The 24,656-nt window shown below is 36.8% G+C and overlaps 2 protein-coding genes across 5 annotated transcripts in view; both read right to left on the bottom strand.

Moving 5' to 3' along the window:
- The window catches only part of LOC105232674 (phosphatidylinositol phosphatase PTPRQ), an 862,901-nt gene extending 845,048 nt beyond the window's left edge, over positions 1-17,853 (bottom strand). Inside the window, exon 1 of one of the 4 annotated variants that reach the window (XM_049451209.1) lies at positions 17,698-17,853. The gene's annotated coding sequence lies outside the window, so the exon portion shown is untranslated. Of the gene's footprint in view, positions 1-17,654; positions 17,667-17,697 lie in introns of those variants that run through there. The other 3 variants (XM_049451203.1, XM_049451205.1, XM_049451206.1) reach the window with 3 other exon arrangements.
- LOC125777589 (tigger transposable element-derived protein 6-like) lies at positions 7,876-8,742 on the bottom strand. The gene has a single exon (XM_049452678.1). It carries the CDS (start codon positions 8,740-8,742, stop codon positions 7,876-7,878), a length of 867 nt encoding a protein of 288 aa, XP_049308635.1.
- Positions 17,854-24,656: the final 6,803 nt, after the last annotated feature.

Genomic DNA, 24,656 nt, shown 5'->3' with positions numbered 1-24,656 from the left:
GGTTTATGACAGCAACAAACTCACTACCAATGGTATATACAATCATAAGTTTTGATTATTGTTAGTATTGATATTATTGAAACTAGTTCTACGCTTATCTATTATTCATCTCTCTTTATGTGACATTCAGATTTAAAGAATTATACCATCATAGGACCTATCTTTCTACACTGTATGAAATATCTAACTATAGGGTGATTTTTTAAGAGCTTGATAACTTTTTTTAAAAAAAAAACGCATAAAATTTGCAAAATCTCATCGGTTCTTTATTTGAAACGTTAGATTGGTTCATGACATTTACTTTTTGAAGATAATTTCATTTAAATGTTGACCGCGGCTGCGTCTTAGGTGGTCCATTCGGAAAGTCCAATTTTGGGCAACTTTTTCGAGCATTTCGGCCGGAATAGCCCGAATTTCTTCGGAAATGTTGTCTTCCAAAGCTGGAATAGTTGCTGGCTTATTTCTGTAGACTTTAGACTTGACGTAGCCCCACAAAAAATAGTCTAAAGGCGTTAAATCGCATGATCTTGGTGGCCAACTTACGGGTCCATTTCTTGAGATGAATTGTTGTCCGAAGTTTTCCCTCAAAATGGCCATAGAATCGCGAGCTGTGTGGCATGTAGCGCCATCTTGTTGAAACCACATGTCAACCAAGTTCAGTTCTTCCATTTTTGGCAACAAAAAGTTTGTTAGCATCGAACGATAGCGATCGCCATTCACCGTAACGTTGCGTCCAACAGCATTTTTGAAAAAATACGGTCCAATGATTCCACCAGCGTACAAACCACACCAAACAGTGCATTTTTCGGGATGCATGGGCAGTTCTTGAACGGCTTCTGGTTGCTCTTCACCCCAAATGCGGCAATTTTGCTTATTTACGTAGCCATTCAACCAGAAATGAGCCTCATCGCTGAACAAAATTTGTCGATAAAAAAGCGGATTTCACATTTCGAACCGAACACTGATTTTGGTAATAAAATTCAATGATTTGCAAGCGTTGCTCGTTAGTAAGTCTATTCATGATGAAATGTCAAAGCATACTGAGCATCTTTCTCTTTGACACCATGTCTGAAATCCCACGTGATCTGTCAAATACTAATGCATGAAAATCCTAACCTCAAAAAAATCACCCGTTATTAGCTTCTTCCATATTAAAATTAATTCTAATGTCGGTATTCTGCGTGAGACGGTTGTCTCATGTCTCTAATAGTGACTATAGTAATTTAGTGATTCTGTTAGTCAGGAGTCTCATTTTGGTATTCTGGCAGTTACAGTATAGTAGTATACTGTAAAGTAGTATACTCTATTTGCCAGAATACCAAAATGAGACTCCTGACTAACAGAATCACTAAATTACTATAGTCACTATTAGAGACATGAGACAACCGTCTCACGCAGAATACCGACATAAATGTAGCTGATAATTCTATTACAACTTTTAGTTTCAAAACTGAGGTCATATTTATTTTAACAGCTCGTGACGACCAAGATTGCTTACGGATTTGTGGGAAATTTGGTCAGTGTGTTCAGTAAGGGTTGGAATTTCAAGATGGTTCAAGATTATTACGCTAATTCCCGTTGTCGCTGGTGAGTAAAATTATCCTGTGTTTCAGGAAACGCAATTGCATCTTCAAAAATTTAGCGTTTGGTACGGGCTGTGTTATGGAGGCATTATCAGTCTTTATTCTGTTACATCAAGGATGATTTAATACGAGACTCTCTAATTTTCCTTAATTTTTCCCCTATTCTATTTCTCTGTTTATTGATTGATATCAAAAAGACGAGATGCTAGAAATGGCCCTCCTAAAAGTATATGGCAAAACCATTGCGAAACGTAATTTCAAGAAACGACACAAATATTTTTGAATTACTTGAAACTATTTTTGTATGATATACATTGTTATAAATGGGAAATATGTGCATTTAAAACATTAATCATAAAGTCATCATAGTTTATTATTAGTTGCATTTTTTCCATATTTTTATTTTTTTCATTTGCAAAATTTTGGTTACTAAGTATACTCTTGCAACCAGTTGCTCCATAGTATTATAGTTTTGTTCACCTAACGGTTGTACGTATCACCTAAAACTAATCGAAATAGGTATAGAGCTATATATAGATAAATGAACAGGATGACGAGAGAAGTTGAAATCCGGTTAACTGGCTGTCAGTCCGTGCAAGCTTGAATAAAATTTGAGATATCTCGATAAACGTTGTGTGGAATACATAGTACAGTATAAAAAAATGGGTGTAATCAGACCACTGCCACGCCCACAAATCGCCATTAATTAACGTTGAAATGCGATGGATGGGACAAGGACGGAATCAGCTAGGTACTTGTGACATTTACTACAGCGGCCATATAAAGAAACGAAAATTCGGTACGGTATTCGTGGTGCGAGAAAGACCAAGTCGTCGAGTCCTGGCATTCATTTCGGTAAATGAGTGTTTAGACACAATCTATATTAGAGCAAAATTACTCAACAAAACTTTGAGTTGCGTCCAGGCCCGACGGAAGAGAAGGACGATATCCAAAGATGCCTTTTATAAGAGGTTAGAAAATTCAGTCTCCAAATTGGTTGAAGTGATTGAATTCCCAGGAGCAGAAATAGAGTTGTCTATAGTGTTAGATTTTAGAACAAAAAAACTCAACATGGCACTTGGCTGTCTCCAAGTCGAAAAGCTCAAAACCAGATCGATTATATGGTGATAGATGGACGACATGTCTCCACTGCCTTTGACGTGCGTACGCTCCGAAAACCAAACCTAACACTATCTTGTTTGAGCGAGGATACGTACCCGCCTTTGTGCAGCAAAAACCGTTCATTAACCAACATAGGAACGTACTACGTGGAGAGAAAGCGGAGAACGTATTTCGCAATGTTGCGATCAACTACAATAGAAACGGAGGGGGATAGTTACTGAGAGTTGAAGAGGGAAACAAGACACATGTACAGACAAAAAAGGAAGAGAACGAGTTGTGTGAGTATGACGAGAAGCTGACCGACAGAAGTAATGCTCGAAAATTATTCTTCGTATGCCGCTGATGTTCATATTATATTTTTGGTTTCAACTATCGCGCCGTTAGTTGCACTTTCTCCGAATTGGAAAATGAAGCAAAGCGTATGGATCTGGTAGTTAACGAGAAAAAAACAAAGTATCTTCTGTCTTCAAACAAACAGTCATCGCATGTTGACCGGATGAAAGAGAACACTATAGTTTTGAAGTTTTTCGATTCGGTACCCGTCGGTGGAAGCAGAGGAAGACCTACACTCTGTTTGGGAGATCGAAAGGAGAAGTATTTGGGTGCACTTGGTAATTCGAATTGGCGCCAAACAGAGAAAGAAAAAAACGACTGGCGCGCTGTTGTTAACCCTTGTGTTGCCACCCAAAAAAAATCACACTGTCTGCCGCCCAGGGTACCCGGGTACCCGTACGCAAATTCGTGCGTATAAGTGCTTTATACGTAAAAATAATTGAGTGCATTCTATCAGGATCTTTTTATTGACATCTGAGAAAGGTATTTCTACTTGAATGTACCATATAAATTATGAACAGACACCTTCATAGTCCTAAATCAAGAATAAAACGCGCGCTGCTCTAACGTAAATTTCTCGTTTTTGCGAAGGCCACTTGTGTGGAATTCGAGTGGTGGGGAAAAAGGTCGCTCCCTGAATTGCTTTGTACCTCGGGAACGTTCAAGAATTCCGTGAAACGAATATAAGCAGTATAGTTAAGTTTCCGTCGTTGATTCACTGGAGTCAGTCCAGTCAGTTTGGATAGTCCGTTAGCGTGTGTGCATTACATATCTATATTCGTAGTTATTTATTTATTGCAATACTATTGAAAAAAGTTTGTGAAGTGATAAGTAAAGATAATTGTATTTTTTTTTTGAGGTAATGTAAATAAAATAAATACACGATTTACTTACCACGATGGGTTTTTAATTTTATCGAAAATTTAATGCGAAAAATATGAATAAAATAAAATAAAAAGAAAAACAAAGCTGTAATACTTATTAGTACGATGCACTATGATTATGAAATTTCTGATGCAGCTCAAAAAAAACCAGAAATGATTTTGTTTTATAATCAAACAAAAGCTAGCGTTGACACCATGGATCAAATTTCTACGAGGTACTCCACCCAACAGCGAATGTGTAGATGGCCGCTGGCTTTCTTTTTCAACATCCTCGACATTGCAGGTGTACCTGCTTATGTCATCTACTATGAGAATAGCAGCATGCTATGCAAGAAAACAAACAGACGAAGACTTTTCCTTCGACAATTGTGAGAAGAATGAGCAATGCCGATGATCGAAGAGCGTGTCCCGAATCAGCAAATAATGCGAAACCACTCTACCAAAATTCCAGTCGAAAGTTTCTTTGAAGGGCCAATAGTAGAGGTGGTACCCAGAAATAACAAACGTCGAGACGCCACTGGGAGGAGCAGCCTATTCGCAAACGCCGAAAGACACTGAAACCCTGCGTTGAGTGCGATAAGCCCGTATGCGATCAGCTTTCGGTGAACATTTCTAAATGTTTACATTGCAATGAGTAATTTTAAATTTTTCTTAATTTTTTAATTAATTCTTAAAATTTAGTTATTCAAATTTCCTTGTTTAAATTATTACTTATATTTCACTGTACAAGAAGCAAAAAATTCATTAATTTTTTTGTAACTTCATGTCGCAAAATACAATTATTATTATTATTATATACACCATATTTTATCAATAAATAATTAAAAATGAACGTAATTTGTTGTAGTTATCTTATAGATACTTATTTACTCCTTTTAGATATAAAATAAAATTATAATCGTAATGTATTATACGAACTGCGCCGAACTTTTGTCGGGGTACCCGGGTGGCTGAGACGTGTTTTTATTTTCAAATGTAATATTTCTGAAGTTACGAAAAAATCTAAAGTATGTATAATGCACAATTCGCTAGATAATCGATTAAACCATGGGGATCAAAGAGGATTTTAGCCTATCTGTTTTAGAAAAAATATTATTCAACAAAATACACTCCGGTGGGTACCCGGGTAGCAACACAAGGGTTAATTGGGCTTTAATCTCGTAAGCGGTGTCTACTCCAGAAAATAGTAAAGATGCCGCCAAGCTTTGTTATTTTTGAAATATTGTTATATTAAACTTTACTACATACCATAAATGTCAGAAAATTTAACTTTTGCGTTAATTTTGAGACACCCTTTAAATTGAAACATGCAATGTTTTGGCCTGCTGCACATGTGGTCTCCTGACATCTTGGTCATTTGCCATTTCTTTATAATTGACATATGTATATGCAATGTATAAATAAAATATGTGTAGTAGAGTAAGAAATTAAATAATATATTTACAAATAATTGTATAAGTCAAAAAGTTATGTCACCTAGGTAGGATGACAACAGCGATGCATTCCAAAATCGATAACGATTTAAGAGCATGCATGAAGCCACCAACTGACTCCAACATGCCTATACGAGACTAGGGTGGGAATTGGGCTCGAAGTGAAGAGGAAAAGGCTAATTGCTTTGCAAATCACCTAGAAAAGGTATTTCAACCCAATTTGCCAAAGAAAAACTTTAAGCTGTCAATCTTACCCTTCTTTACCTTCTGAAATTATTGGTATCATCAAAGAACTTAATCCAATAAAGTCGCCGGGACATGATAACATCTCCCCAAAATTGCTAATTGAGTTACCAATTATTGCTGTGGAGGTGCTTGCTCTTTGCTCTTCAATGCAATTCTTAGTTTCGGATACTATCCAATTTCATGGAAAAAGTCGCAGATTATCTTGATATATAAACCTGGGAAAGCCGTCTTCATACAGACCAATCAGTCTTCTACCCTGTCATTCAAAAGTATTTGAAAAAGAATTATTATCAAATATGTCTCCTTTCCTCCATGAAAGGAATACAATACCTATGCATCAATTCGGTTTTCGTGCGAAACATGGCACAATAGAGCAAGTAAATACAATTACTAACGAGATAAGGAAAGCAGTTGAGCACAGGGGGTACTGTTCAATAATATTTCTAGATGTAGCTCAGGCGTTTGATAAGGTGTGGCATGAAGGTCTTTTATGTAAGATTAAAAAAATTCTACCTCTAGAATTGTATAAAACATTGGAGTCTTATTTAAAAAATAGAAAATTTATGGCAAAAGTGGGAGATTTCATATCTGATGAGCTACAGATAAGAGCAGGGCAGTGTTTTAGGCCCAACACTATACATCATATATACAGCAGATCTTCCAACAGCTAATAATGTATTAACATCAACTTTTGCAGACGACACAGTGAGCCGTAACAAATGCCACATTTTAGCATCAAGAATACATATTAGCGAAGCATTTAAGTTCTGTCGAAGAATGGCTAGCGAACTGGCGTATAAATGTGAATGAACAGAAGCGTAAGCACATTACATTTTCGCTAAGACCAAAGATGTACCCGGCAATAAAAATAAAGAATATTTTAGTACCCCAAGCGAACGAAGTAACATATCTTGGTATTCACCTAGATCAGTGGTTCCCAAACTTATTTTGTTTACCGTCCACTTTGAGAATAAATATTTTTTTAGCGCCCTATTTAAAAACCACTATAACTTCAAATTAAATATTGTGACCTATATACATACAGTAGAATCCGTTTATTATGACATCGAAAGGAATTGACAAACACGTCATAATAAGCGGACGTCATACAAAGCGTTTTGTGAAATGAAAAACTTTTTTTATGTAAATATGTACATACTTATAGACTTAAGTATTTTAATACAGAAACATAGTAATTAAATATGTACATACATACATATTAAATCAAAATCAAAATTGCAAGTAATCAGCACATTATAACACATACAAGTGTATTTTTTACTGTAAGTAATCTGTAATTTTTGTCTGCTTTTGTTTTTTCATTTTATTGTAAAAACAGTCTCTAATAAAGGGTGATTTTTTAAGAGCTTGATAACTTTTTTTAAAAAAAAAACGCATAAAATTTGCAAAATCTCATCGGTTCTTTATTTGAAACGTTAGATTGGTTCATGACATTTACTTTTTGAAGATAATTTCATTTAAATGTTGACCGCGGCTGCGTCTTAGGTGGTCCATTCGGAAAGTCCAATTTTGGGCAACTTTTTCGAGCATTTCGGCCGGAATAGCCCGAATTTCTTCGGAAATGTTGTCTTCCAAAGCTGGAATAGTTGCTGGCTTATTTCTGTAGACTTTAGACTTGACGTAGCCCCACAAAAAATAGTCTAAAGGCGTTAAATCGCATGATCTTGGTGGCCAACTTACGGGTCCATTTCTTGAGATGAATTGTTGTCCGAAGTTTTCCCTCAAAATGGCCATAGAATCGCGAGCTGTGTGGCATGTAGCGCCATCTTGTTGAAACCACATGTCAACCAAGTTCAGTTCTTCCATTTTTGGCAACAAAAAGTTTGTTAGCATCGAACGATAGCGATCGCCATTCACCGTAACGTTGCGTCCAACAGCATCTTTGAAAAAATACGGTCCAATGATTCCACCAGCGTACAAACCACACCAAACAGTGCATTTTTCGGGATGCATGGGCAGTTCTTGAACGGCTTCTGGTTGCTCTTCACCCCAAATGCGGCAATTTTGCTTATTTACGTAGCCATTCAACCAGAAATGAGCCTCATCGCTGAACAAAACACGCGCGCGAAACACATTTCGAACCGAACACTGATTTTGGTAATAAAATTCAATGATTTGCAAGCGTTGCTCGTTAGTAAGTCTATTCATGATGAAATGTCAAAGCATACTGAGCATCTTTCTCTTTGACACCATGTCTGAAATCCCACGTGATCTGTCAAATACTAATGCATGAAAATCCTAACCTCAAAAAAATCACCCGTTACTATTGTGTATAGAAGACATAGCTATGGTCAAATTATCATTTTCAATATTGCTGTGAGCAAATCGTGATAATAATTCTGCAGCTTTTAATGCCTTTTCTGCGGTAGGTAATGGTTCTTCCTCGACTTCCTCTTCCCCATCACTTTCGAGTTGTTTCTTAGCACTAATGTTCTGTACGATATTTTCATCGGTGGGTTCTTCGGATGTGAGAAGAGCGCTATCGATGTCAACATAATCTTCCCACATTTCCAGTGCTGCAAAAGAATCTGAATTTAGGTTTCGTGACCACAAAGATAAAGGAATGTCATCTTCTTCATCGAATTCATGTTCTGATATTTGAATAGGTAAACCGTCGTGGCTTTCAATGAATCCTGCATGTTTGAAACAGTTACGAATGGTACTTTGTGAAATTTTATTCCAGGCATCATTAACCATCAGAATTGCATCTAGCACCGTTATTTTTGTAGAAGAGTTGTTTTCATTAGCATCAAGACAGTTAATCATTTTGAGCACAAGGTTCTTCCTAAAATTCGTTTTGAGTGATCGTATTATTCCCTGATCCATTGGCTGTAGTACTGCTGTTGTATTCGGCGGAAGGAAAGCAAGTGTTATAGACTTTAAATCAGTAACATTTGGATGCGCCGGGCAATTATCAACCAGCAATAGAATCTTTTTCTTCTTCTTCACCAAATCACGATCCCAATCACGAAGCCATTTTTCAAAAAGTTCTGACGTCATCCAAGCTTTACGATTGTTAGCATAATCGACAGGTAATGATTTGACACTTCTAAAACATCTTGGTTTTTGTGACTTTCCAATAATGAGCAATTTCTTTTTCTTTGTTCCAGCTGCTACCATGACAGTTATTCTATCTTTCGACAACTTACCTCCACTACAATTTTCACCTTTAAATTTTAAAGTTTTATCCGGCATTAATTTGTAAAAAAAATCAGTTTCATCAGCATTAAATATCTGATCATCAAAAAATTGTCTTCGTAAATTCGGCCACACAGATATCAACCAGTTTGTTGTTGAATTTTGATCAACAGACGAAGATTCACCGACAATTTTTCCCGCCACAATGTTATGTCGAACTTTAAAACGACTGATCCAGCTTGCAGAACAATTAAAGTCAAGAATACCAAAACGCGCGGCAAAACCATTTGCTTTTTCCTGTAGCATAGGGCCGCTGACAGGTATTCCTTTGTTTCTCATATTTTTAAACCACTGAATTAATGCTTGATCAACATTTTCTTGTCGTGATTTTCGAAGCCTTTTCGGTTTCAAAACATTTGAATTGAACGATTGCTTAATGCGGTTCTTGTTTTTAAAAATCATTGAGATTATCGAATGACCCACGCCAAATTCCTTTGCGAGACATGAGTTAGATCCTCCATTTTCTAATCTGCATATTATTGCACCTTTCTCCTCAATTGTAAATGCTTTACGTCGTTGTGATGACATTTTTTCACAGTAACTGTATAAGATTCCAAACCAAACCTATCGTCACGACTTTATTTTTGACATTAACTCAAATCCGCAAGAAGCGGCAATTATAAGTCTGCTTGTTCAGTAAGCACATGTACAAAAACTATTGGGATTCCGGGAATAGAGCATATGCTAGAGGTGTGCATATGTACCGTAGGCAGCAGTCAGCGTCGCTAACATATGTATGCACATACAATAAGATGAAATAACGGTACAATCAGGCGACATTTGTCCCATAGGCGTAGCGTATGCAAACTTAGATGGGGGATTACCCCATACAATATCTCAATCTTGAACAGTAACAAACAAAAAACAATACGTGACTTTCAAGCGTCAATTACTAACTGAGACTTAAATCAAAAACGAGCCACGTGCCGAACGGCGTAGGGAATCAACGAACATTGCCGGAGGTGTAAAGAATCATGTCAGTCATTCTAACCGGACATAATTTAATAAAAATGGGTCATAATAAGCGACATGTCACTGTAAGGGAAGTCATAATATCCGACTCTTTTATGAAGAATTTTATACGAAAACCAAACTTCGTAGTGTTATTACGTCATAGTAACCAGTTGGTCAATATAGGCGGAGTCATAATAAACGGATTCTACTGTATGTATATTAACGGAGAATTCTAAACGAAACTTTTACTATAACCAGCAACTTGAAACCTGAGCGCAGTAGGTAACATACAACGGCGCTTAGGTCTCAAGTTAACTCTTACGGGCTCCACCTGCCAAGAGGAATGGTTATTGAAACACAACTTTGTAGTATTAAAACAGAGAATCTTTTATTAAAAATTAAAATAAAATAATCGATCCATATATAAAAACTAATGTGAAGAATGAATCTGATGCTCTTTAATAAGTTTGTTAATATCAGGTTCCTATTTACTCAAGAACAGTCGCAAGTCGCCACGTTCGGCAAGCAAACGATTTCTATTTTTAGTAAGCAGTGTTGTCACAGCTCTAAATCCACGTTCACAAAAATATGACGATGGGAATGCTATCAAGAATCGTTGAAGGATTGACCACAATGCAGGGTACAATTGCGAGATCGGTTTTTGTAGCCAAAATTCTTGGAACCATTTTTGAACTTGATTTTTAATACGCTTTTATTAGCTTCACTTGTATGTATGTATGTATGTATGTTTGTAACTTTTTTAAGTGGTACTGAAACGCAGAATATTTGAGCGACACTGTAGGAAGGCGTATGTATGTATGTATGTATGTTTGTAACTTTTTTAAGTGGTACTGAAACGTAGAATATTTGAGAGACACTGTAGGAAGGCGACAGTAAGTTTAAGCAGCTCACCAAAAATATGCAACATCTATATAAAACCAGTTTTGGCGACATTTGAGTAGCATATGTAGTATATAATATAACAATTAGTCAATGAAAGGTTACGAGTAGATATTAAATGCTGTCTAATTATCGATTTACTTAACCAATACTACATGTCATAGTTCATATTTTAACAAATTTGGGGTTTCTCACATCAAACTAAAAAATTAAAAATAAATATAAAGGGTGATTTTTTAAGAGCTTGATAACTTTTTACTTTAAAAAAAACGCATAAAATTTGCAAAATCTCATCGGTTCTTTATTTGAAACGTTAGATTGGTTCATGACATTTACTTTTTGAAGATAATTTCATTTAAATGTTGACCGCGGCTGCGTCTTAGGTGGTCCATTCGGAAAGTCCAATTTTGGGCAACTTTTTCGAGCATTTCGGCCGGAATAGCCCGAATTTCTTCGGAAATGTTGTCTTCCAAAGCTGGAATAGTTGCTGGCTTATTTCTGTAGACTTTAGACTTGACGTAGCCCCACAAAAAATAGTCTAAAGGCGTTAAATCGCATGATCTTGGTGGCCAACTTACGGGTCCATTTCTTGAGATGAATTGTTGTCCGAAGTTTTCCCTCAAAATGGCCATAGAATCGCGAGCTGTGTGGCATGTAGCGCCATCTTGTTGAAACCACATGTCAACCAAGTTCAGTTCTTCCATTTTTGGCAACAAAAAGTTTGTTAGCATCGAACGATAGCGATCGCCATTCACCGTAACGTTGCGTCCAACAGCATCTTTGAAAAAATACGGTCCAATGATTCCACCAGCGTACAAACCACACCAAACAGTGCATTTTTCGGGATGCATGGGCAGTTCTTGAACGGCTTCTGGTTGCTCTTCACCCCAAATGCGGCAATTTTGCTTATTTACGTAGCCATTCAACCAGAAATGAGCCTCATCGCTGAACAAAATTTGTCGATAAAAAATTTTCGAACCGAACACTGATTTTGGTAATAAAATTCAATGATTTGCAAGCGTTGCTCGTTAGTAAGTCTATTCATGATGAAATGTCAAAGCATACTGAGCATCTTTCTCTTTGACACCATGTCTGAAATCCCACGTGATCTGTCAAATACTAATGCATGAAAATCCTAACCTCAAAAAAATCACCCGTTAGTTTAAAAAAACTAAAAAACACGCTTTTAAAGCATATCAAACTAAAAAGTGAAAAATAATTCTTTGTATAAACTAACAATAATAATGAAGGAAAAATTCCTGCATTATTGTGAGAAAAGCGTGGGGTGCTTTGTGACATATTTTTCATATATCGAGCATTCCACGCTATTTTCACAATAATGCAGGAATTTTTCCTTCATTATTATTGTTAGTTTATACAAAGAATTATTTTTCACTTTTTAGTTTGATATGCTTTAAAAGCGTGTTTTTTAGTTTTTTTAAACTATATTTTTATTTCCTCGTTTGTTGTCAATTCTATAAGTTCTTCTTCCATCTGAGGTGACATTGCTGTGTTGACATTTAAAAACGGATCCAACACCCAGTCTGATATCTGTAGTTTCCAAGAACTAATCTATCATTCAAAGAGCTGTTGCGGATTTTATTGACTGCTTTGATGACATATTGCAGTGATTAAAATAGTTTTTCACTTAAGTTTCTAGCAACTAAATGTTGTCTATGAATAACGTAATGTACGCCAAGGACATCTGGAATTTTATTTTTTAAGTGCGGTATTAAGCCTTTATGGCACCCTATCATAGCCGGAGCGCCATCCGTAGCAATTGAAATAATATTTTTCAAAGGAATCTCTTTCTCATCGCAAAACTTTTCCAATATACTGAATATGGTTTCGCCTTTTGTATCGGTCTCTAAATTTCTAGCAAACAATAGTTCTTCACATATTTTCTCATCTCTACGCCTCTTTCTACACAACGCCTCCATTTTCTTTCTGGGTCTCTTACCGCCCTCCTTGACACCTGCAGCGCCCACAAGGGGGCGTTATCACCCACTTTGGGAAACACTGACCTAAATAGAAGGCTCACGTGGAGAAAACACATCTCTAGTAAAATAACATGTATGAAGATAGAGCTGCAAATTTAAATTGGCTTATAAAAAAAAACTCCAAACTTAGCCTAGACAACAAAGTGCTTTTATCTAATGCGGTCATAAAGCCGATTTGGATGTATGGCATTCAACTGTGGGGTACGACCTGTGCAACTAATATTGATATATTACAAAGTTTTTAATCAAAAATGCTTAAAACAATCACGTGTTCACCATGGTACATGCGTAATGAAAATATCCATAAAGACCTTGGTATTCCTATGGTAAAGAAAGAAGTAGAAGACAGCAGAATTAAATATATACCTAAACTCCGAGATCACCCAAACCCGTTGGCTAATGCTTTGGTACATTCCTCCGATCAAACACAACTTACAAGAAGAGATATGCCTGCGTATTAAAGAGCGTCGTATCAATCACTTACTTGGGCCTATCTGGTTTTTAAATAGATTTAAGATTTTAAAACTTATTGTTAGGCTTAAAAAAAGCAGATTCAATAAATAAAATAGGTTAAAAAAAAGATTACACGTTTGACAGATGACGCGCTGCTTACTATTGTTACACGATTTTTTTCATAGAGTTCAAAATTACAGGACAACCTATATAACTTATTGTTATGTGCAAAAATATTAAGTTTAACATAATAAGAACAAAATACATGTTTACTAATAGAACAAATGTATGTTTCATCTAAAAGAATACAGTTATAATAGAAAATGTAAAATACCTAGTCATTATAAATAACAGTAAACTTTAAATTTCACATGCGACAGGTATTATTGCTTCTGGGCACGCATCATTTATTTTCTGCATCTCGCAAATGTGCAGAATCAGACGAGTCATGAAATTCAACTTTTTAACAGATACGACTTAAAATACGTTATAACCAATTGTTAAAATAGTAAATTGTTAAGCAGTCTTTTTAATTTCTAAAAGTAAATCAGAAAAACTAAATATTCAGGAATGAAAACTCAAATCATGACATATACGACGGAATGTTTCGTTTAGTTAGCAATTTGATCCACAAGCCTAAACTGTCTCGAAAAGCTAACCGGGATATTAAATTTAAGTTCAGACAAGAGAAAAGAAGTCCTAACTATTCCATTAGGAATTTTTACTAAGAATATAATGCCAAGCATTTTTCAAAGATATGGATAATAGAGATATGCGTAGAAGTTCACGCAAGTGAGGAAAGTTGTCTGAGCGCCTTTCACTTGGGAGTGGCCAGAAACGATTTTTTTACAAATGACTCAAGCAGCTTACAACTTCCGGTCTTAGACCAGTTATCCTCTGGGTACCCAAAGACAGTTTGAAAGCGAGCTAAATTGAAAAGAAAACAAAAGGCTCGGACTAGAGACACCCCTTTTGATGATAACCATGGAAAACGAATTAAGGAGTGCTATTTAAAGGCATGCATCTGGAATACCCGGTCATTTAATTCGAAAGGTGCGGCTGATTAATATCCTCGTTAAAGTAAAGGCTGACATCATCGCTGTCCAAGAAGTGTGATGGACGGGACAAGTAGAATAGGTTCTCGGCACATTTACAGGGGTCAAATAAAAGAGCGCAATGTCGGTGTGGAATTCGTGGTAGGAGAGAGATTTTGTTGCCGTCCTGGCATACTTCACGGTAGATGAACGTCTAGCACCATTCGCACATATGAGAGCTGACACTGTCACGATGTCAAAATCGTGCTTGGCGACTTTAACGCCAGAATTGGCAAAGAAGGCATCTTTGGCACAACGCCTCCATGACGAAATATGCCCAAATGGGTTGAGGCTGATCGATTTCAACTGAGCCCTATATATAGTTATCTGTAGTAATAGATTCCATCATATTAAAATTCATCAAGCTACCTGGCTGTCTTCGGTTCGAAAAACCACCAACCAGATCGCTGATAGTGTCATAGACGGAAGACACGTCTCCAATGTTTAAGACGTGAGTACCCTCCGAGGTCCTATCATCAACTCATATCACTATCTTTTTGCAGTCAAGATACGCACCCGCTTCAGAGCAGCAAAAAACACACGTCAACAAGCACAAGGAAGGTTCGGCGTCATGAAGCTACAGTTCAGACAGACAGCCAAACGATTCTCTACTCGACTTGCACTCCTGCTCTCTGAGAGAATCAGCATCCCGATATTAGGGAACTGTGGGACGGCACATAAAGCTCCTTACGTAAAGCTGCAAAGTAAACCATTGCTTTTCGGAAAATGCAAAAGAACAGCTGATTCGATGAGTAGAGCATGAGTACCAAGAGCTTGACAAGCTGACCCACAGAGGTAATGCTCGATAACTCTACAAAAAGATGCGGCGACTAACAGAAAGTTTCAAAACATGAGCATACTCTTGTAAACCCTCTAGAGGTGATTTAGTAACTGATGCTTAAGCATACTCCCCGAAGAATACCTCCCCAACCTACTGAATGGCAGTGAATGTATAACGCCATGAGATGGTGAACCCAAATCCATAGGCGATGAGGACAGACGATCCATTTTCCGACCACGAAGAAGTTCGAATTGCATTTAACCGTCTGAACAACAAAAAAGCAGCGGGGGCTGATGGAGACCAAAAGAGAGACCCCACAATCTGGTCCAACTGTCGTGGGGTAAGCTTCCTGAAAGTTAAGGCTAACCGTCAACAAACTAATTGGACGTTGTGAGTGCGGCTTAAGCCTGGAAAATAAACAACTGACCACATATTCACCATACGCCAAATCTTGGAAAAGACCCGTGGAAAGTAATTGACAAACAACAACTGCTTTTAAGCCACTTTGTCTTTATTTGATATCCCCGCAAACTAGTTCAGCTGTGTGAACTGACGCTAAGCAATACCAAAAGCTCTGTCTGGATCGGGAGGGACCTCTCCAAGCCGTTCGATACCAAACGAGGTTACTAACAAGGCGACTTCCTTTCGTGCGGCTTCCTTAATCTGATGAAAAAATTAACCATCTTCTATAAGGGTGTACAGATGCTGGCATACGCTGATGATATTAATATCATTGGCCTGAACAGCCAGCCGTTAGTTCTGCTTTCTCCAGAATGGATAAAGAAGTGAAGCAAATTGGTCTTGTAGTGAACGAGGGCAAGACGTTATATGTATCTTCTATCATCAAACAAACAGTCATGGCATTCGTGACTAGGCTCCCACGTTATTGTTGATCGTTATAACGTCGAAGTCGTAGATAATTTCGTCTGTCTTGGAACCAAGAACAATGTCAGCCTCAAAGTACAACGGAGAATAATTCTTGCCAATAGATGCCAGGTAAGTAAGCAATTAAGAAGTAAAGATCATTTCATAGTCACCGTCCTTCTATATGGTGCAGAGGCATGGATGATGACAACGTCTGATGAGTTTGTAACGTAAACTTTCCTCGAGAGAAAGCTTATACAGAAGATGTATGGTTCTTTCTGAATTGGCAACAACAAATATCGCAGTCGATCGAACAAGAAGCTGTACGAGAGATACGTCGACATTGACATAGTTCAGCGAATTAAGAGACAGCGGCTAAGCTAGCTAGGTCATGTCGTCCGAGTGGATAAAACGCGACGGAGAAAGCAGGGGAAGAGGTAGACTTCTACTCTTTGTTAAAGACCAAGTGGAAAAGGACCTGGCTACACTTGGAATGTTTAATTGGCGCCAAAGAGCAAAAAGGAAAAGCGACTGGCCCGCTGTTGTTATAACATCTTAAGCGGTGTCTTCGCCATTAAAGAAAAAGAAGGACATATTGCAACCGTACCACTGGAATAAAGCAGAACAGTAAGTTCTAAATGATACACCTATTTGTTTGTCAGTTCTCTTTGAGGAAATTTGGAAAACCAACCGCCAAAACCGGGTCATTTTTATCGCCTGAAGCAACTGAATTTTTAAACACTTAAAACATTGACTTATTAAGTCATCCACCGCGTTGTCATTAACTTCCTACGTTTTCTTCCGGAATGTACAAAATAAAGCAAAAAACGTTTCGTCACCTGAATGGCAAATGTGCCCGTGAAATTTGGTGCAAACGCATGCAGAAGTATATAAATTTTAATTATTTTGAAAATATTAAAGCTACTTTCGAGAATTTGTATTTCTTTTTGTAATAGTTTAATTGTGTGAAACCGATCTACAAATTACTCCATCGCCCGTATAGCCCATATATACTATATGCAATTGTTTTCGTTATTCCAGCAGAACGTCGTTAAAGCCATGAGTTATCTTCATGAAATTGCAAAGAAATACGTATGTACATATGTTTTTGAGTATACTTTCATTTGATACTTTCTATTTGCAAGAATCTAAATTGTTCGGCTGCAACTTAACGCTTCCTTACTTTATTTGCAACAAATATGTTGTGTTAGATGTACAATATAAAATTTTGATTGTTGACACTATATTTCGAACCCTTTAAAAATGGCATGGTAAGGACAGGATTTGATATTGCAATTTACTAAGCGGAGAATTGTGAAGAACTTTAGGAACATGCATAAACATTTAAATTTTAATGGTGGTATCGTGGAAGGTGAAAATTTAATAAAGAAACATAATCAAATAAACAGTGATTAAGGTGTAAGCTGATAATCAAGTTGGTGTAAGAACTGTTTAGACCTCAACATTCTCGTTTAGACTGATATAAAGCACTACATATAAATTATTAGTGATTAATATTAATATAATATCATATGTATATTCTTGCATAGCTTTTTAGGTCATATGTGCTGTATACCGCCTTCATAAAACTTTTCGTGAATTATTCTTTTTTGATTTCTAATTTAATGAAGAGTTCAGTAAAATTGATATCGAATTGTCTAAACGTTTGATACTATATTTCTATCGATTCCACATAACTAACACTTTATCTATTTTCTCAAGTTACGAATACTCTGAAGTTTCGAAATTGTAAGTCAAAGGTTCATTTCTGTTGATACATGTACATACATATAATATTAACAGAAGTTTTACTTGCGCATTACTTTCTTACTTGTATTGTCACAATAAAATGTATCTCACGCTTAATGTTATTTTAGTAATTCGTTATTAAAAAATCAGCACTTTTCCGAGAAGCAATGCTTCCACTCCACATGGTTACCTCACGTTAACTAATATCGCATGTATACCGACATAAGTAAAATATGAATGGAAAAAGAGAGAAGTGCCTCATTTAGATAAATTGGGAAGTTATCAGTATGAGCAAAAATATTTACATTTGTGTATATGTTTGTATGTACATTATTAGGAACAAGTAAGGAAGGGCTAAGTTCGGGTGTCACCGAACATTTTATACTCTCGCATGATAAAGTGATAATCGAGATTTAATTATCCGTCATTTGCATATTTTTTTATTTTGCTGTAAAATTAATAAGAATTAAATTCTGAGAGATTTACCGATATTTTCGGTGAAAAATTAAGTTAGGTTAGGTTAGGCACTGAGTTCTTCGTGTTCGATATCAAGGACCTTGAAAAGTTATAGTCCGATCACGACAATTTTTCCACAAGGGATACCTCAGCTCAAATACCGTATTTGTGTAAAGTTTTATTCCGCTATCATCATTTGTTCCTAGTGTATGTATTATACAGAGAAGGCATCAGATGGAATTCAAAATAGCGTTATATTGGAAGAAGGCGTGGTTGTGAACCGATTTTGTCCATACTGCGTACATGTCATCAGGGTGTTAAGAAAATATTATTTATTTATTTATTTATTTATTAAAGAAAAATAATAATACAATTATTATCTTACAGAGTAAGAAGCACTAGCTGCCAGGGCTTACGGCTTACTGCTCTAATAAAACTATATTGTCTTAGAATATTAATATAACGGGTGATTTTTTTGAGGTTAGGATTTTCATGCATTAGTATTTGACAGATCACGTGGGATTTCAGACATGGTGTCAAAGAGAAAGATGCTCAGTATGCTTTGACATTTCATCATGAATAGACTTACTAACGAGCAACGCTTGCAAATCATTGAATTTTGTTACCAAAATCAGTGTTCGGTTCGAAATGTGTTTCGCGCGCGTGTTTTGTTCAGCGATGAAGCTCATTTCTGGTTGAATGGCTACGTAAATAAGCAAAATTGCCGCATTTGGGGTGAAGAGCAACCAGAAGCCGTTCAAGAACTGCCCATGCATCCCGAAAAATGCACTGTTTGGTGTGGTTTGTACGCTGGTGGAATCATTGGACCGTATTTTTTCAAAGATGCTGTTGGACGCAACGTTACGGTGAATGGCGATCGCTATCGTTCGATGCTAACAAACTTTTTGTTGCCAAAAATGGAAGAACTGAACTTGGTTGACATGTGGTTTCAACAAGATGGCGCTACATGCCACACAGCTCGCGATTCTATGGCCATTTTGAGGGAAAACTTCGGACAACAATTCATCTCAAGAAATGGACCCGTAAGTTGGCCACCAAGATCATGCGATTTAACGCCTTTAGACTATTTTTTGTGGGGCTACGTCAAGTCTAAAGTCTACAGAAATAAGCCAGCAACTATTCCAGCTTTGGAAGACAACATTTCCGAAGAAATTCGGGCTATTCCGGCCGAAATGCTCGAAAAAGTTGCCCAAAATTGGACTTTCCGAATGGACCACCTAAGACGCAGCCGCGGTCAACATTTAAATGAAATTATCTTCAAAAAGTAAATGTCATGAACCAATCTAACGTTTCAAATAAAGAACCGATGAGATTTTGCAAATTTTATGCGTTTTTTTTTTTAAAAAAGTTATCAAGCTCTTAAAAAATCACCCTTTATTAGCCAGTAAAAGGAAAATATGAGATCAATATTACTGTCAGTACAATTATTAAAATAATTGATGTTAGTAAAAGAAGTTAATTGGATGAAAGATAACTTAAAATTAGAGAATTAGATTAACTTTCTAAGGCCAGTTTTGGACAAAAATTCGGCTACTTTGTGGTTGTTTTCCTCAGCAAAAACCTTGAGCGTATTTGAAACGGGTTGGTCATCAAATAGTACGTTTCTAGTTGCACTGAACTTAGTGCATTCATCAAGAAGATGTTTAACTGTAAGCGATGGATGAGTACAGAATTCGCAGCGTGGCCTATTTGAACCGTTTAGCAGGTACGAGTGCGTGGCCATAGTATGTCCAATCCGAAGTCGAGTAAAAGCAATAATGTCGTTTGTTCGGCAAGTGGACGGGATATGCGGCTGCATGCCAATTCTATTGGAGTTCGAGTAATGGTTTTGCACACTGTTCCAAGAATTTGTTTTCTGTTCTTTAAGGAAGTTATTGGCGAGTAGGAAGATATCCTTCCTCACCATATAATTGAAAGTAAATAATGGCTCCATTGCAGCTGATTTTGCTTTCAGATCCGCTAATTCATTGCCAATAATTCCAGCGTGACCAGGAACCCACATAATTTTGATTTCTTTGTCTTTTTGTATGAGTTTGGTGCGTATTTCAGAAATTAGGGGTGCCTTGTTAGTAATATTCATGATACTAGCAATAGTTGACATACTGTCTGTGCAGATTATCGTCTTCTCGTTAGATTCTGAGGCTGCTAGTATTGCGTGGTATATTCCAACCGCCTCTGCCGTGTACACTGATCCATAATTTGGTAGGTGCCCTGCTATTACTGTTTTCCCATCAGCTTGGACCACAGCGAATGACGTGTGGTCTTTCGACTTTGACCCATCGGTGTAGTACATTTTCCATTCGTGCCGAAAAGGAGCTCTGTATTCTTCAAAAAGCCGCTGGAATACTATTGGGCTTGTGGTTGACTTGGCGTGATTTGTTAAACCGAGAAGGAAAGATGAGTAGCTTAAGTCCCAAGGTAGTGAACTGATGGGAGGCAGAAGAGATGGTTTCGCGTCTATTCCTAAAATTTTAGCGTATTCCAGCACTCTTTGCAATGTTGGCGTGCGTCTTGGAGTTTTATTAGCGGCCCATATCGATGGGATAGTGTCATACATAATATTATTTCTGCAGAGAAAGATCTTTGGGATAACCCTCATAGTGGTATATTCAATTCTTTCTTGTAGGGTAGGCATTCCAGCTTCGGCTAAGATGCATTGAATAGGGGATGTTGGAAAGGCACGTATACTCCTTCGAACGGCTGCATGATATGTCGAAGAGATCAGTTTTATATTACTCTTTGCACTATTTCCGTATATTGGTAAGCCATAGTCAATCTTCGACAATATTATGGCCCTAGTAACATTTATTAAAGTGTTTGGATGGATAAGGCAGTGCTTAGAGGATAGATATTTAATAATATTTAACCTGACAGCTAGGCTTTTTTTTAACCTAAGACAGTGCTCTTTAAAAGTTAAACGTTTGTCGAAAGTAATTCCAAGGAAACATAAGCTAGAAACATTTGATATATTAATATTATTATGAACTAAGCTTAAATCTGTACATTTATGTTTGCGGCAAATATGAAAATATTTGCACTTATTAAGCGACAGAGTCGCTCCGGAACAATTTGACCACTTAGAGATATCGGTTAGTATTTTTAAAAATTTATTTTCAACAGTGTTTAGATTACTTATTTTAGAATAGAGTAAAACGTCATCTGCATAAATAATGTGGGAAATGTTCTTATGCCTGCTAATTATGTGACTTAATTCATTAAAGGCGATAGCAAATAGCATTACGGAAAGGGGGGATCCTTGTGGGATTCCATTTTGTTGGTTATGTAAACTGGAAAAAACATTATTTACTTTTACTTTGAATTTACGATTAGTGAGAAAAGACTTGATAAAATGGTATATTTTATTACCAAATTTCCATATTTCTAATTGTCGTAGAACTATGTGGGCTCCAACACGATCAAAAGCCTTTTCGAAATCTAGACTAAGCGTAGAAATATGATTCCGGGAAGATAACCCATATGTGACAAAACTTTCGAAAAGAAGGAGCGCGTCGGAAGTTCCTTGCCCCTCTTTGAAAGCGAACTGATGTGAGCTAATTAAACTATGTTTGGAAGTATACCACATAATTCGTTTTGAAACGATTTTTTCTATTAACTTACTCATGCAACATATAAGTGAAATAGGTCTATAATTTAGAACTTCTGAGGACGGGTTAGTAGACTTTGGTATGGGAACAATTGTAGTGATTTTCCAGTTTTGTGGATAAATTCCGCTCGTTAAAATTTGATTGTATAGATTGATTAATCGTAATTTAAGCGGCAGAGGCAAGTTTTTTATCATATCGTATGAAATTCTATCTGCGCCAGGGGTTTTCCCTGACAGAGAAGATATTGTACTTTCGAATTCTAGATATGTGATCTCTGATTCTATTATTTTAGCTGGTGAGTTAAACTGATTGTAGCTGCGATTCAGAGTATCATATTTCTTATCAATAAAAGCGGAACTAAAGTTCCCGTCGCTAGAATACGTAGACCAAGTGGAGGCAAACTGTCCAGCTATCGCCTTGGGATCGAATATTGGACCAGTTGGGCTATTAACAAAATTTATATTGACTTGGGAAGGTGAGCCAGTTAGCATTTTAATGTCCTACCAAATCTTTTTAGGATTAGAACTGGGATTTATTTCTGTGGTAAGTTTTTCGAAGCACATTCGTTTTGCTTCTTTAGTTTTTTTACGAAAAATAGCATTTGCTTTCTTGTATAAAATCAGGTTGGCTTCTGTTCTGGAACGCTTGTATTTTCTCCAGTTGTGCTGTTTTAAATTTCTTAAGCTCTCCAACTCCTTTGACCAGTATGGAACTACTTTTTTATGAGGTTTAAAAGCAGTTTGCGGGATTGAAACATGCGCTGCAGACCTTAATATTTTGGTGATATTAGCCGCCTCTTTATTGACATTTTGAGATACCGGGATTTGATCGCAAAACAGAATTGCCTTTTGCATATATTTAGACCAGTCTGCTTTTCCTGTCAGGAACTTTGGTTTAGGAAATGCCTTTGCAAAGGATGACGTTGCAATCTCAGTTACTATTGGGTAGTGGTCACTACCACATAAATTATCAAGAGTTCGGCTATTCACTTTTGGAGCTATATTGGTAGAGCAAATCGATAGGTCGACGTGCGTAAAAGAATTATGCGTTGAAAAATGAGTCGGGGCGCCATCGTTCAATACGGTAAGATTCTCTGTAAGCACTAAGTTTTCTAGAATTAATCCTCTTTGGTTAGTTCGGGGGGAGCCCCATAATGGGGACCACGAATTCATATCTCCAACCAGGATTACGGGCTTGGGTACTGAGGAGAGAATTTGCCGAAGTTCGGCAAGCGTGAAATTTTGTTGTGGGGGAATGTACAAGCAAATAATCGTAAATTTAAATTCTATGGATATCTGAATGGCTAAAGAAGCTATATTTGAATGGATTTCGAGACATTTATGTGGAATGTCTTTCCTTACTAAAACCGCAATACCTTGCTTGTTTGTTAAATTCTGGGGTAAATTTAAGAAGTAGCTAACATACCTATTTGGTACCAAAGCGTCTTTATTTACAGCAAGATGAGTTTCTTGTAAGGCAATGAAGTGTGGGGAGATTTCTTTAATGAGAATTTCCAGTTCAGTGTAGTTGTTGTAGAAGCCCTTTATGTTCCATTGAAGTATATTGAACATAGAGCAAATAGAATAAAGAAAAATGTGTTAAATTTCTTCATCTTCGAAAGTTGGCATAGTCTGATCAAGGTCTGGGTGACTGTACTGTTGAGTAATTGATGGGTTGGTTTGTGAGTTGTTGATAAAAGCATTTGAAGTGTGGTGAGATTGTAGTTCGCTGATAAATGAATAAGCGGAGTTAGTTGTTTGAGGAGTGGATTTAATAGAAAAGCTGTTAGGAGTGCTGTGGGAGGAAGAATTGGTAGAAGCAAATGGGAGAGATTGAGAGTTTACTGGATTTATTGTGTTACTTTTTTCTGGAGCATAATTTAGTTTTAGAGCGTAAGAAGAGGTTGATGAAGTGTTTAAGTCGTTGTTGGCATTTGGAGTAAGATATGTTTGAGCAGTGTTATTGCTCTTTACAGTGTCGGTGTGAGAGACTTCAGGAGAAGTTTTATTTGATTCGGAAGGTGTATGAATGGAGTGTGCTGTAGGAAGTTTTGAGTTGTTGTATTTTGTTGATTCGTTTTGTTTTACTTTTTCTGCAAAAGAAGTGTTTGGAAGGCTGGGCACTTGTGCTTTATGTAATTTTATAGCCTCACGCATCGTACATTTGTTCTCAGTTTTAATTTTTAGAATTTCTTTTGTTTGGATGTACTTTGGAAAAGTATTTGAGTATGATGGGTGCTCACCAGCGCAATTAGCGCATAAGGTGCGCAAACATTGTACTGAGCCGTGAGGGGGGAAATTACAGGTTTCACATGCAGGTTTGTTGTTACACCTTTTAATGGTATGCCCTAAGAGTTGACATGATTTACATCTCATTGGGTTTGGAAAATATGGTCTTACACGGGCTGAGCGCCACGAAACCTCCACTTTACTAAGTAATTCATATAAATCGAAAGTAAGAAGGGTAACTCCTGTGTGAACTAAGGTATTGTCCACCTTTTTTTTGAATTTATACACTCCTACTACACCTTGCTCTTTCATGTTTTCAATGATTTCATCTTCAGGGACATTATTGAGACATGGTGCAAATATTGTACCTTTGGAAAAGTTAAGGTTGTCTTGATAGCTTACTATCACTTCACAGATTCCATTCAATCGCTTTGTATTTAAAAACTTTTGTGCTATTGTTGGATTTTTTACTAACAACAACAAATTACCATCCCGTAGCTCAGAAATGGAAATTATTTCTTTGCTTATAGCTTCTAATGCTTTATGCACTGCAAAGCACGAGTATTTCGATATTGGTTTTGTTGAATCACTTGCTGAAATAGTTAGGAATTTTGGATTGTTCTGTTTAGTTTTAGGAAGTTCGGGAAAAATTAGGGGTTTATATACTGTTTTTTTACGTTTGGCTTGGGGACATTCAGCTAACAAAGCGAACCTATTGTCCCCCAAATTTG

The sequence above is a fragment of the Bactrocera dorsalis genome, chromosome 3, assembly GCF_023373825.1.
Source record: "Bactrocera dorsalis isolate Fly_Bdor chromosome 3, ASM2337382v1, whole genome shotgun sequence".
Taxonomy (NCBI): domain Eukaryota; kingdom Metazoa; phylum Arthropoda; class Insecta; order Diptera; family Tephritidae; genus Bactrocera; species Bactrocera dorsalis.
Note: the sequence above shows the minus strand (reverse complement) of the source record. Positions and strands in the feature narration are given on the sequence as shown.

What these genes read in the sequence shown, in the direction of transcription:
- LOC125777589 (XM_049452678.1), bottom strand. Translation starts at nt 8,742, where the DNA reads ATGGTAGCAGCTGGAACAAAGAAAAAGAAATTGCTCATTATTGGAAAG.